The 12869-nt window shown below is 39.0% G+C and overlaps 1 protein-coding gene across 1 annotated transcript in view; it reads left to right on the forward strand.

Annotated features, from left to right (window-relative positions):
- The window catches only part of SLC16A10 (solute carrier family 16 member 10), a 177470-nt gene that overhangs the window by 98513 nt on the left and 66088 nt on the right, over positions 1-12869 (forward strand). Inside the window, exons 2-3 of the mRNA XM_008994911.5 lie at positions 3747-3891; positions 8557-9010. Coding sequence (XP_008993159.3) covers positions 3747-3891; positions 8557-9010 — 599 coding nt within the window. The remainder of the gene's footprint in view (positions 1-3746; positions 3892-8556; positions 9011-12869) is intronic.

Genomic DNA, 12869 nt, shown 5'->3' on the forward strand with positions numbered 1-12869 from the left:
CTTTTTTTTGGAGACAGAATCTCACTCTGTTCCTGAGGTTGTTGTACGGTAGAGTGACCTCAGCTCACTGCAGCTGCCACCTCCCAGGTTCAAGCAATTCTTGTGCCTCAGCCTCCTGAGTAGCTGGGATTACAGGCATGAGCCACCATGCTTGTAATAAATAAAAAATAAATTTAAAAAAATAATTTTTTTATTTTTAGTAGAGACGTGGTTTCTCCATGTCGGGTAGGCTGGTCTTGATCCTGACCTCAGGTGATCTGCCTGCCTCACCTCCCAAAGTGCTGGGATTACAGGTGTGAGCCACCAGGCCTGGCCAAGGTATTTTTCCTTGAAAATACCTTCACTCATATAAGCAATATATACAATATAAGAATATGCTCTTGGGTTTCTTGATGTGATCTAGTATTTAGTGTTGGCCGCTTAATTATAAAAGTGCCTTTATCTAAAAGTAGATGTTAGTTGTCAGGCTATGTTCACTGTAAAAAATAAATAAATACAAAATAAAAGTAGATGTTAGGATGTTTTATTCTAGCCTGCCTAGTATTTACATTAGATTGTTTCTTAAACACAATAGATGTCTAAATGTTTTTGAATGGGATTAAATTATTAGAAATTAGTAAAATTTTTATATAAGACTAAAATTTTACATAAGACTAAAAAATTCTTACTAGGCTGGGTGTGCTGGCTCACTCCTATAATGCCAGCAACTTGGGAGGCCAAGGTCAGCCAATCCCGTGAGTCTAGGAGTTTGAGGCCAGCCTGGGCAACATGGCAAAATCTTGTCTCTACAAAAAATACAAAAATTAGCTAGTGTGATGGCACATGCCTGTAGTCCCAGCTACTCAGGAGGCTTAGGTGGGAAGATGAGTTGAACCCAGAAGGCAGAGGTTGCAGTGAGCCAAGATTGCATCAGCGCACTACAGCCTGGGTGACACAGTGAGACCCTGTTTCATTAAAAAAAGAAAATTTAACCTCTCTCAAGCAGTCCCATATTGTAAAGTTCTTCATGTCTTGGTTGGATTATACTAATTTATTTGGCCAATCAGCTGCTTCTTACTGTGTACTTCTGAATCCCCGTCACCACCATCTGAGTCAAGATGGCAGTGTTTACACAGTCTCTTCATTGTATTTTAAGATTATAGTCTGCTTTCTGATGAGGGAAGAAAGGAAATAGAAATATGGCTGACTGACTGGGCCACACCTGCAATCCCAGCACTTTAGAGGCCAAGGTGGGAGGACTGCTGGAAGCCAGGAGTAGCCAGGACTAGCTTGAGTAACAAACCGAGACCCTGTCTCTACAAAAGAAACACAAAAAAAGAAATATGACTGACTAAAATAAATATAATTTTTATAATAATTTAAAATATAAGAAGGCAAAAAATTCCTGAGCTCAAGGCAGGCAATCACTTGAACCCAAGAGTTCAAGACCAGCCTGGGCAACATGGTGAAACCTTGTTTCTAAAAGAAACCCCACAAAAATTAGCCAGGTATGGTGGTGCATGCCTGTGGTTCCAGCTACTTAGAAGATTGTGGTGGGAAGATTGCTTGAGCCTAGGCTGCCAAGATGGCAGTGAGCTGAGATTGCACCACTGCACTCCAGCCTGGGCAATGGAGTGAGACCCTTTCTCAAAAAAAAATAATGCAAAAAATTATTAGTATGGTAAAGCTTCATTTGGACTTAATAATGAAATTCTTTACTAAGAAATGATCATTTGCATAGGGCTTAACTTCCTTTACTAAGAAAATAGAGTAGTATATAAGGAGGCTTCCAGAGCTGCATATCTTTAGGGTCATCTACCAAGAGAGAAAATTCATTGTCATCATTATTTTTAAAACTGTAATTTATTTTGATGCTTTGGAAAAGAAAAAAAAAGAGAGGAAAAGAAAAAACCTGTAAATTATTAGTGCTTATGTACCAGATGCTGAGGTTTATATACACTTTCTCTAATCCTAACAGTTCTGGAAAGGTATGTGTTTGATCCATTTTCAAGATAAGAAAACTCATTCAGAGGGGAAGTAACTTGACCAAGGATATGTTTTAGTCGTAGAGCTGGAACTATGACTAATGTCTGTTCTTTCCACAGCCCATTTTCACTTAGGTTCCATTCGTTTATTATACTTTTTTAGAAGGATTTATAGACTTGATATCCTCAATGAAGTCAGATCACTCATTTCTTTGGCATAGAATTATGATTATTTGTATTTAATATTTCATTCTTTCATGTTGGTTTTTATATGGAATATGACTTCTGATTCTCAATTTTTTATTGTGAAATATAACATATGTTCAGCAAAGAAGATTTAACACATGTGGTTTTATAAACATTTATAAAATAAATGCGCAGTGACTATTATCCAAGTCAGCAAATATTCTACTGGCATATGAGTCAGTTTTTATTGCAAAAAACTAAGCTTAGGCACTATGCACATGATCACTCCTTTTTATATATTTTTTGAGACAGAGTCTTGCCCTGTCACCCAGGCTGGAGTGCAATGGCTCACTGCAATCTCGGCTCACTGCAACCTTCACCTCCTGGGTTCAAGTGATTCTCCTACTTCAGCCTCCCACGTGGCTGGGATTATAGGTGTGTGCTACTATGCCCAGCTAAATTTTTTGTATTACTAGTAGAGATGGGGTTTCACCATGTTGGCCAGGCTGGTCTCGAACTCCCGACCTCGTGACGCCCTGCCTCAGCCTCCCTAAGTGCTGGGATTATAGGTGTGAGCCACTGTGCCTCGCTGCACATGATCACTTTTTTTTTTTTTTGAGGCAGAGTTTTGCTCTTGTTACCCATGCTGAAGTGCAATGGTGCTATCTTGGCTCACCGCAACTTCCACCCACTGGGTTTAGGCAATTCTCCTGCCTCAGCCTCCCGAGTAGCTGGGATTACAGGCATGCGCCACCATGCCCAGCTAATTTTTTTGTATTTTTAGTAGAGACAGGGTTTCACCATGTTGACCAGGATGGTCTCGATCTCTTGACCTCGTGATCCACCCACCTCAGCCTCCCAAAGTGCTGGGATTACAGGTGTGAGCCACCGCGCCCAGCCAATCACTTCTTAACTAGTTGGTCCAAATGATTATCATTTCCACTATCCTGATTTCAAATGCCATTATTTCTTTGCAGTTTGACCACCTATATATACACTCCTAAATATATCTCTGTTTTTTCAATGATTTTTTTCCCATAGATTAGAAGTTGCTTGAAACCATAGACAGATATTGATGTAGGGATTAACAGTGCTAAAGTTACAGGGGAATGTTTAATTTATTTTAAAGTACAAACTTTTCAAGACTTCGATTAAACACATAAATTGCTATCCTAATTACAATTAGTATTAGCCATTGCGTTGAGCTATGATTTCAATCTAATTTATTCCAACTTTCCCCCTAGTTGTCAATCTGGGTAATATCTTTTCTGCATTATATTTTTCTACATCCTAGGCAATAGTGAGATCTCATCTCTACAAGTAATTTTTTAAAAAATTAGCCAGGCATGGTGGCATGAGTGTATAGTTCCAGCTACTTGGGAGGCTGAGGTTGAAGGATAACTTAAGCCCCAGAAGTTGAGGCTGCAATGAGCTGTAATCATATCACTGTGCTCTAGCCTGGATGAGAGAGTGAGATCCAATCTCAAAATAACTAAAAATGAAAATGTTTCTAAATGTCTATTATGTCCCGTGGAATAAGTACAAATATAGTTTACCATGTCATAATTCCTCCCACCCTTTTCCCCTCTTTTACAGCATGGGTAGGTTCTCTCTCCATGGGAATGATTTTCTTTTGCTGTCCAATAGTCAGCGTCTTCACAGACATATTTGGTTGTCGGAAAACAGCTGTCGTGGGTGCTGCTGTTGGATTTGTTGGGCTCATGTCCAGTTCTTTTGTAAGGTAAGGACTTGGTTTTATCATGTTGCTTTTTAAAAACTGCTAGATACCTTAAAGTTTTACTTTCAGAAACTCTGCTATTTACAAGCAAAGATCATTTTCATTTTTTAAACCTTTAAGCAGTATGACTCTCCATAGAGCAAATCAGAGCTTGAGAATTTGAATGCTTTTTCTTGTAATGCCTAAGACTTGGACATCAATCAGAATGTATGTGTTTTCTGGTACATAGAAGAATGTTTCACCTTATCTTTTTCTTCTATTTACATAAAAATTCTAAATGCACTCAAGTTATAACAATGAGTTATCTAAAACAGCGGCCTTAGTTTAAGATCAGCTCAGTCTGAGGCCCAAGGGTTACAATAAGTGGTGTTTTAAAGTAGCTGTTCATAGGCTTGAAATGAAATTTTTTTTATTAATGAAACCAAAACTCTGCCATTTATTCCAACCCAGGTTGAGAATTCCTGTCGGTTATTTAAAAAAAATAACATACTAAAATTTAAAAATATCTGGCTGAGTGCGGTGGCTCACGCCTGTAATCCCAGCACTTTGGGAGGCCGAGGTGGGTAGATCACGAGATCAGGAGATGGAGACCATCCTGGTTAACAGGGTGAAACCCTGTCTCTACTAAAAATACAAAAAAATTTGCCAGGTATGGTGGCATGCGCCTGTAGTTCCAGCTACTCAGGAGCCTGAGGCAGAGAATTGCTCTCCACCTCCGGGAGGTGGAGGTTGCAGCGAGCCAAGATTGCGCCACTGTACTCCAGCCTGGGCCTGGGTGACAGAGCAAGATTCTGTCTCAAGAAATAATAATAATAATAATTTATAATATCATGGCAAAATGAAGTGGTCCAATGTACCTTAAAATAAAACTTAATGTCAATGTACTTTTCCTGTATCTATTAGAATAGGGGTCTCCAACCCCCATGTCAAGGACTGGTACAGGTCCATGGCCTGTTAGGAACTGGGCTGCACAGCAGGAGGTGAACTGTTGGTGGGCAAGTGAAGCTTCATCTGTATTGATAGCTGCTCCCCATCACTTGCATTACTGCCTGAGTTTTGCCTCCTGTCAGATCAGTGGCAGCATTAGATTCTCATAGGAGTGCAAATCCTATTGTGAACTACACATAGGAGGGATCTAGTTGCACTCCCCCTATGAAAATCTAAATGATCTGATGATCTGTCACTTTCTCCCATCACACCCAGATGTGACTGTCTAGTTGCAGGAAAACAAGCTCGGGGCTCCCACTGATTCTACATTATAATGAATTGTATAATTATTTCATTATATATTGCACTGTAATAATAATAGAAATAAAGTGCACACTAAATGTAATGCACTTGAATCACCCCTAACCACCCTCCCCCGGCCTCATCCATGGAAAAACTTTTCCTGAAACTTGTCTCTGGTGCCACAAAGATTGGGAAATGCAGTATGAGAAGAAAAGACGCAGTGCACTGAAGAGGGACTAACTGTAAGGAGCAGATGGGCACATAACTGTATGGAACACCTCTCCCTGCAGCTCTAGTTCTCCTAGTAAGTTCCTTGCATTGGTAGAATAATCCTCAGTTAGAGGAACACTGATTTAATCTGTAGCTCTGGCTAAGAGTAGGTGATGAAGAAGAAAACCTCTTAAGATTATTTCCACCCTTCGTCTCTACTTTAGTGGTTTATCTTCATTTCCTCTTTCCTGTCCCTAGCTATCTTCATGTTGCTTTAGTTGAAAAACATTAATGTAGTCATTAAGGAAAAATAAGTCAAATTTATATTTGACTTTTTAAATATTTAATCAACAGAATCTTTGGCTTCACTCATTTCCACCCCTCACCCCCAAACACACATCCCTTCCTCAACTCTAACGTGAGCCTCATTCTTTCATACTTTCTGCCATCTAATTTAGAAATCCTATTTGGATTTTTTAAAATTATATTTATTTCCTGGTAGAAAATAGATATTTCATCTTTAAAGTATGTTTGTGGTTTTTTTTTTCTTCTAAAATTGTTTCTTAAAGAAAAAAAGTTTCGTTTGGAATAAGATTCTGTTTAGGTAAATCCATGAGGACATTCATTTTAGCAGCAACATAATACTGTGTTACTAATGCCTCATCAGATAGCTTCTTTGATCTGGAAGCTTCCATGTACCTGTTGTCAGTACCTGTGGCCCTACCACTTGCCGAATGTATTACAACTCCAGTGTGGTAGAGAGGGGACTGAGAGGTAGACAACTTATGTAATCTACTACCTAGTTTGTTAACAAAACACATACAAAGCAATGTTTTTTGAATTTTTCTGACCACTGAGCAATAAATATTATGATACATATTTATGATATGACCCAGTTCTCTCTTTCTCTACCCTCTAAGTAAAACAAAATTTCTTAAACCAAAATTTCCTTACTACATGTAGTATTCTCATATTTTCTATCCAGTTTCATTATTTAGCCTGCTGGTCAAAGGCTACTGAAACTTGAGAGTAAGATAGAGGAGCAAGGGGAAATGTGGTATAGAGTGTAAGTGTCAGGTGGTAGGCCCTTTTTTCCTCTAGTTCCCATTCTGCCTTCTGAGGAAAACTTTCTCCAGCACCTTAGGTTGATCACACGCATGTCCCTTCTCTGGATCCTTTTTGCACATATGATTAGGATCTGACAGGCTTACTCATTTACATTGCACTTATTCAGCTGCCAAACTTCACAAACTGGAACCATCTGTTACTGAAGGGAAAACCTGGAGGTGAAAAGCGTTCAGCAGCAGTGAAAATGCCATCACAAAGCTCATATACCTCACTCTCTAGGAGGGAGAAGCTCTGGTTTTCCAACTGAGGGCCTCACAGTGCAGTGGTACAACTGCATAGCAACTGATGTTCCTGATGATTCTGCTGTCGACAATATTTTTAATATACACTTTGAAGAAGGCAGAGGAACGTATAATAGATGTAATTTTTTTTCTTTAAAATTGTTAAAGACAAATTAGCGCTTTAAGGAGTGTTACAATTATCTGGAAAACTGCTTCGATGGAAAAACTGATACAGAATGAAGTATTAATTTCTGTTTTGTTCTGTGTTATATTATTATTATGTGGGATAGATGTCTTGTTTTACTAAGCAGACTATGAGTATCTTAAAGGCAGAACCACATTTTTTTTTTTTTTGGAGACAGGGTCTCACTGTTACCCAGGCTAGAATGCAGTTGTGTGATCGTAGCTCACTGCAGCCTGGCTTCCTGGGTTCAAGCGATCCTCCTGCCTCAGCTTCCTGAGTAGCTAGGACTGCAGGCACATGCCATCACACCCAGCTAATTTCAGCTCTTTTTTTTTTTTAAGTAGAGATGGGGTTTTGCTATGTTGCCAGACTGGTCTCAAGCCATCCTCCTGCTTTGGCCACCCAAAGTGCTGGGATTATAGGCATGAGCCACCATGTCTGGCCAAGGACCAGACTTTTAATATTATTTTCCACAATATATCTAGTACATAGTAGCTCCTTAATATGTTGGTTAAACAAAGAGTGGAGATTCAGTAAAGGGTGATCAGAGTTAGGTGAGATTAATCTGGGAAAGCCTAGAAGTGACTCTTGAGCCTGGTTTGAAGGTGGTGCTAGCTGTGGATTAATAGAGGGGAAGGGCATCTCAGAGAGAGGATTGCCAACATGCATTATTTTATCAGATTCTAAAGTTCCTTATGATTACCTCAGCATGTTACTAGACTAGCATTATTATCCAAAACTTAATTATTAACCAACTTTATCTCTCTTACTTTCTAATAAATTGTTTGCTTTTACTACTGATAGCCTTTTCAAAAAAGTTTAACTAGTTTTATTCCTTTTTTTTCCCTTGGGATGATCCAGGTGAACTAATTTTATTCCTTATCATAATTGTTTTAAAGAACATAATGATGTGATCCTTTATCTTCCTAAGAAATACGTGATCATTTGGTTAAACTATAAGATTATTTAATTCATTATTCTTTTGACACATGTATGGCCTTACAATTGGCAAACTGGATCACTGAAGGAACACAATTTAGTCTTTCTGCAGTCAGAATATGATTTCTTGTTATCTTGCACAATACTGGGAACAGCGCATAGAGGGCGAAGGTTGGTCTACAGCCCTTAGGCCAGAAAAACGAGGCACAACTGCTCCTCTGTGCAAATGTTCCTGAAATAACCTTGGGGAAAAAATATAAAATGCAGCCTTTTCTTTTACTACTTTTTCCTTTGTTCGGTAAGTACCTGGAAAAACTCCAAGAAATAATTAGTTTTCATAGTTAACTCTAATTGTTTAAAAACAAATGTTTTATTGAGACTAGGTTTTTGGTTTGTTAGTTGAATCACTGTTGATTTTACCCTTCCTGGCACCAACCTTTATTCCTATGCTGTAGAGAACACAGTTCTTACTCAGGGCTGTGTGCATCACCTGAATCACAGAAAGAGGCGGCGGAACAAAATCACTAATGACCTTAATGGTTATTTTTCACACATTTAGATTTAAATTAAAATATGTTTAGTGCTACATTCTTGATTTATTGTGTTTTTCCCATCTATTTCCCCTCTATTTTGTAACTTCTATTTGTAGAAAATATGTTAATGAACAAAAACCCGCTCTTACTATAAGGTTTTATTCTACCAAGCACACAGTAAAAATATTGAAAGCTGCTTTCCATCTTTTTCATCTTTATACAGTTCCATCGAGCCTCTGTACCTTACCTATGGAATCATATTTGCCTGCGGCTGCTCCTTTGCATACCAGCCTTCATTGGTCATTTTGGGACACTATTTCAAGAAGCGCCTTGGACTGGTGAATGGCATTGTCACTGCTGGCAGCAGTGTCTTCACAGTTCTGCTGCCTTTGCTCTTAAGGGTTCTGATTGACAGTGTGGGCCTCTTTTACACACTGAGGGTGCTCTGCATCTTCATGTTTGTTCTCTTTTTGGCTGGCTTTACTTACCGACCTCTTGGTTCCAGTACCAAAGATAAAGAGAGTGGAGGTAGTAGATCCTCCCTCTTTTCCAGGAGAAAGTTCAGTCCTCCAAAAAAAATTTTCAATTTTGCCATCTTCAAGGTGACAGCTTATGCAGTGTGGGCAGTTGGAATACCACTTGCACTTTTTGGATACTTTGTGCCTTATGTTCACTTGGTGAGTATGCTCCTTCACCTTCACTGATCATGAATATTATTATTTCATATAGAAAAACTTCTTTGTAGAGCAAGATGGGTCAAGTTAAAGTTGGCCTCAAACATTATCCTGGTGGTAATTTGGGAATTCTTGAAATGAAAGTTCTCTCCAGATAATGTCAACACACCCATCAGACCACTAAACAGAGAGAGTATATTTCATAGTGTGCCTTTGGTATTTTAAACACCCTGCAAACCCAGCCAGACACCATGGTGCCTGCCTGTGGTCCCAGTTACTAGGCTGAGGCAGGAGGATCGCTTGAGCCCAGGAGTCCAAATCCAGCCTAGGCAACATAAAAAGACTCTTCCTCTAAATATAAAATAAAAGTCCCTGAACAAACACATTTTTTTTTTTTTAAAAAAAAAGGAAGGCTGAAATCTTGGAACAAATTATATTCAATATAAAACATTTGATAGGTCTCTTTTTCTTCAAATGGCTTTTATCAGGGACAAAGCTAGTGCGGAGATTTTGCTAACATCAGCAAATTGTTTTTCAACTGAAGGGTATAGAAATTAGGTAATTAGCAAAAAAGCTATGCCTTTGATACACAGAAACATTACACCTACTTGTGGTACACTTTTGGGAAAATGGGAATTCTATTCAGAGGAATATCTGAGAAAAGTTACCAAATGAGGAAAGAGAGCTACAGTTTATAGGAAATTAGGATTTCAAGTGCTCAAGCAGTTTATATTGTTTATTTCTATTTCAAAGGCAAAATTCAGCTTGGTAATACTGAAATAAGAATAATTAGTGTCTAGGCTGGGGTTGGTGGCTCTCGCCTGTAATCCCACCACTGTGGGAGGCTGATGCAGGAGTTCAAGACCAGCATGGGCAACATAGGGAGACTTCACCCCTACCGGGGAGAATAAGAGAAGGAAGAAGCAGTGTCTAAAGTATCTGCCCCTGGCATCATTTGTTCAAAAGTGTTCATTATGTTTCTTCCTTTTTTCTTACTTTTGTGGCTGAAATGTATTTACAGTTCATCATAAATGATAAACAAAAATGGCATTGGCACACATATTTGTATGTTTGTGAACTTGGATTTTTTTGTATCTTATAGTCTACTTTTGGAGATTTGTACAATTTTTCTTTAGTTAAGAGTTTTGGTGAAAGTAACAGCTCTTCAAAGAATTACCGAGCTTAAGAAATCAGCTAGTAACTGCATTATCAACATCAATTACATCGATTATTACTGTTCAGGAAGGAATTAGGACAAGGAAACATGAAGAGAGATGGTAGGCATGTCTTGGGTTTAAGAATAATTTTGATTTATAAGTTCTCCTATTCTCTTCTTGCTAGGAGTTGAGGAGGCAAGTGGGATGACCAATGAGGTAACATGGGAAAGGACTAGGTTTTAGTACTCTGAGCCACTTGGTATTTTCCAGAGACAGAGGTACTAAGTAAATTGACCCAGTATGTGCCCCCTGTCACACATGCAGGTACATCCTGATCTGATAGTCCATTTTCATACCGTTAGGAAGGTATAGCTGAACCACCTTAAACTAAGTTTCCTGGAATATAGATCTGTTGTGACAGGATTAACTTTACCAACTAACCTCTTTCATAGCTTCTGTAGTCAAGAAAACATTTATTGTGTCCTTTCTCAAAAAGATGAGTAGAAATTCTTTTTCTTTTTTTCTTTTTTCCAGACAGGGTCTTATTAAGTTGCTCAGGCTGGCTTTAAGCAATCCTCCTGCCCCAGCTGGGATTATAGGTGCCATCCACCACACCCAGCTTTTATAAAAAAAAATTCTCTTTGGTACCACTACGTGAACACACCCAGAGAAATCAATAACTCAGCTTTGCTAATACTAGACATTTACCAAAGGAAAAGTGGTAGATGACTGTCTAGTTTTTTTTAGTTATATATTTATAATTTGTAAATTAATTTCACATACATTACTTCATTTGCCTTTCACAATAAACCAGTAAAGCAGATAAAATAAATATTAGCTCCAGTTTTACAGACCGAAAAACAGATCTAAATTAATAGAGATGTTAAGTGATTTTCCAAGAATTACATGTCAGTAAACGGTAGTGCAGGAGTTGGTTCTCTTCCACTGTGCTTATCTGGTAGCAAACTTACTACACAGTCTTGATAGCATACTGGACCACTTTCCTGGATATATTGCCAGATGTGTTTATCGTATTGGGGGGGGGAAATGAGTATGCCTAAGGAAATTTAATAAACATGCTATTTCTTCAGGTAAATCAAATTTCACAGTGGAAGCCGAATTAGACAATGTTATAGATACTTTTGTGATCAGGAGATGGCAAATCAGATGATACACAGAACAATAAAGTCTCTGTTAACTCTGTTCATAAACCATGCCTTTTTTCTGCTCTCCCTTCTCCCAGGCATGTCTTCTTACAAAGCGTGTTGATATTTTTCATTTGGGACTTTTTCTTTCTCAACTCGTTATGGCACTGAATGCAGCACAGTAGAGGAAAGATCAGATAGCTAAATGCCATACAGGTGTTTAAATCTCCTCTTTGGTGATGTACTGAGTTTGTCACTTTGTTGTAATCTAAGGTTTGAATTATGGATACTTAACCAGGAATGGGATACTAGTTGCCTCCTTATACAGGGAAAAGGTGTCTCCTATCCTTCAAAAGACTAGTAATGGCTGGACGTGGTGGCTCACGCCTATAATCCCAACACTTTGGGAGGCCAAGGCAGGTGGATCACGAGGTCAAGAGATCGAGACCATCCTTGTCAACGAGGTGAAACCCCGTCTCTACTACAAATACAAAAATTAGCTGGGCATGGTGGCGTGTGCCTGTAATCCCAGCTACTCAGGAGGCTGAGGCAGGAGAATTGCTTGAACCCAGGAGGCGGAGGTTGTGGTGAGCCGAGATCGCACCATTGTACCCCAGCCTGGGTAACAAGAGCGAAACTCCATCTCAAAAAAAAAAAAAGACTAGTAAATAGATGATGTTCAATTCCTACTAAACACTTTATTGACTGTTGAGGGGACACATATATAAGGCATAAAAATTTGTTCTGAAGGAGCATAAACCTAGTACATGTAATAAAAAATGGCTATAGTTTATGAAGCACTTTTACATACATTTTCTTATTTAATATACACAATAATGAAGTATCTGTGATGTATCCTCTTTATTTCATGGTTGGGAAGACTAAGGCCTTGAAAGATTAAATAACTTGCTCAGCCAGGCACAGTGGCTCACGCCTATAATCCCACCACTTTGAGAGGACGAGGTAGGAGGATCACTTGAGCCCAGCAGTTCAAGACCAGCTTGAGCAACATAATGAGGTTCCACCTCTACAAAAAAATAATTTTAAAAATTAGCTGGGCATGGTGGTGCATGCCTGTGGTTCCAGTTACTTGGAAGGCTGAGGTGGAAGGATCACATGAGCCCAGGAGGTCAAAGCTGCAGTGAGCCATGATGGTGCCACTGCACTCCAGCCTGGGTGACTGAGACCCTATCTCTAAAAAAAAATTAAAAAGTGTTCTAAAGGAAGAACAGATTGAACAATTTTTAATTAATTTGTCTCCTCCTAGTGGCAGGCTTTTAAATATGGAAGGTGAAGAAATAAAGAGCCAGGTGTGGTGGTACACACCTGTAGTCCTAACTCCTCAGGAGGCTGAGGCAGGAGGATGGCTGGAGCCCAGGAGTTCAAGGCTGCAGTGTGCTATGATTGCGCCACTGCCAGCCTGGATAACATGCCAACCTGGATAACAGAGTGAGACTCTGTCTCTAAAAAATAAATAATAAATAAAGAAGTAACTTGCTCAAGGTCACAGAGGTAGTGACTGATAATTATTAATGTAGTACTTTTATGTAAGTGACACTA

The sequence above is a fragment of the Callithrix jacchus genome, chromosome 4 (genome assembly GCF_049354715.1).
Source record: "Callithrix jacchus isolate 240 chromosome 4, calJac240_pri, whole genome shotgun sequence".
Lineage (NCBI taxonomy): Eukaryota > Metazoa > Chordata > Mammalia > Primates > Cebidae > Callithrix > Callithrix jacchus.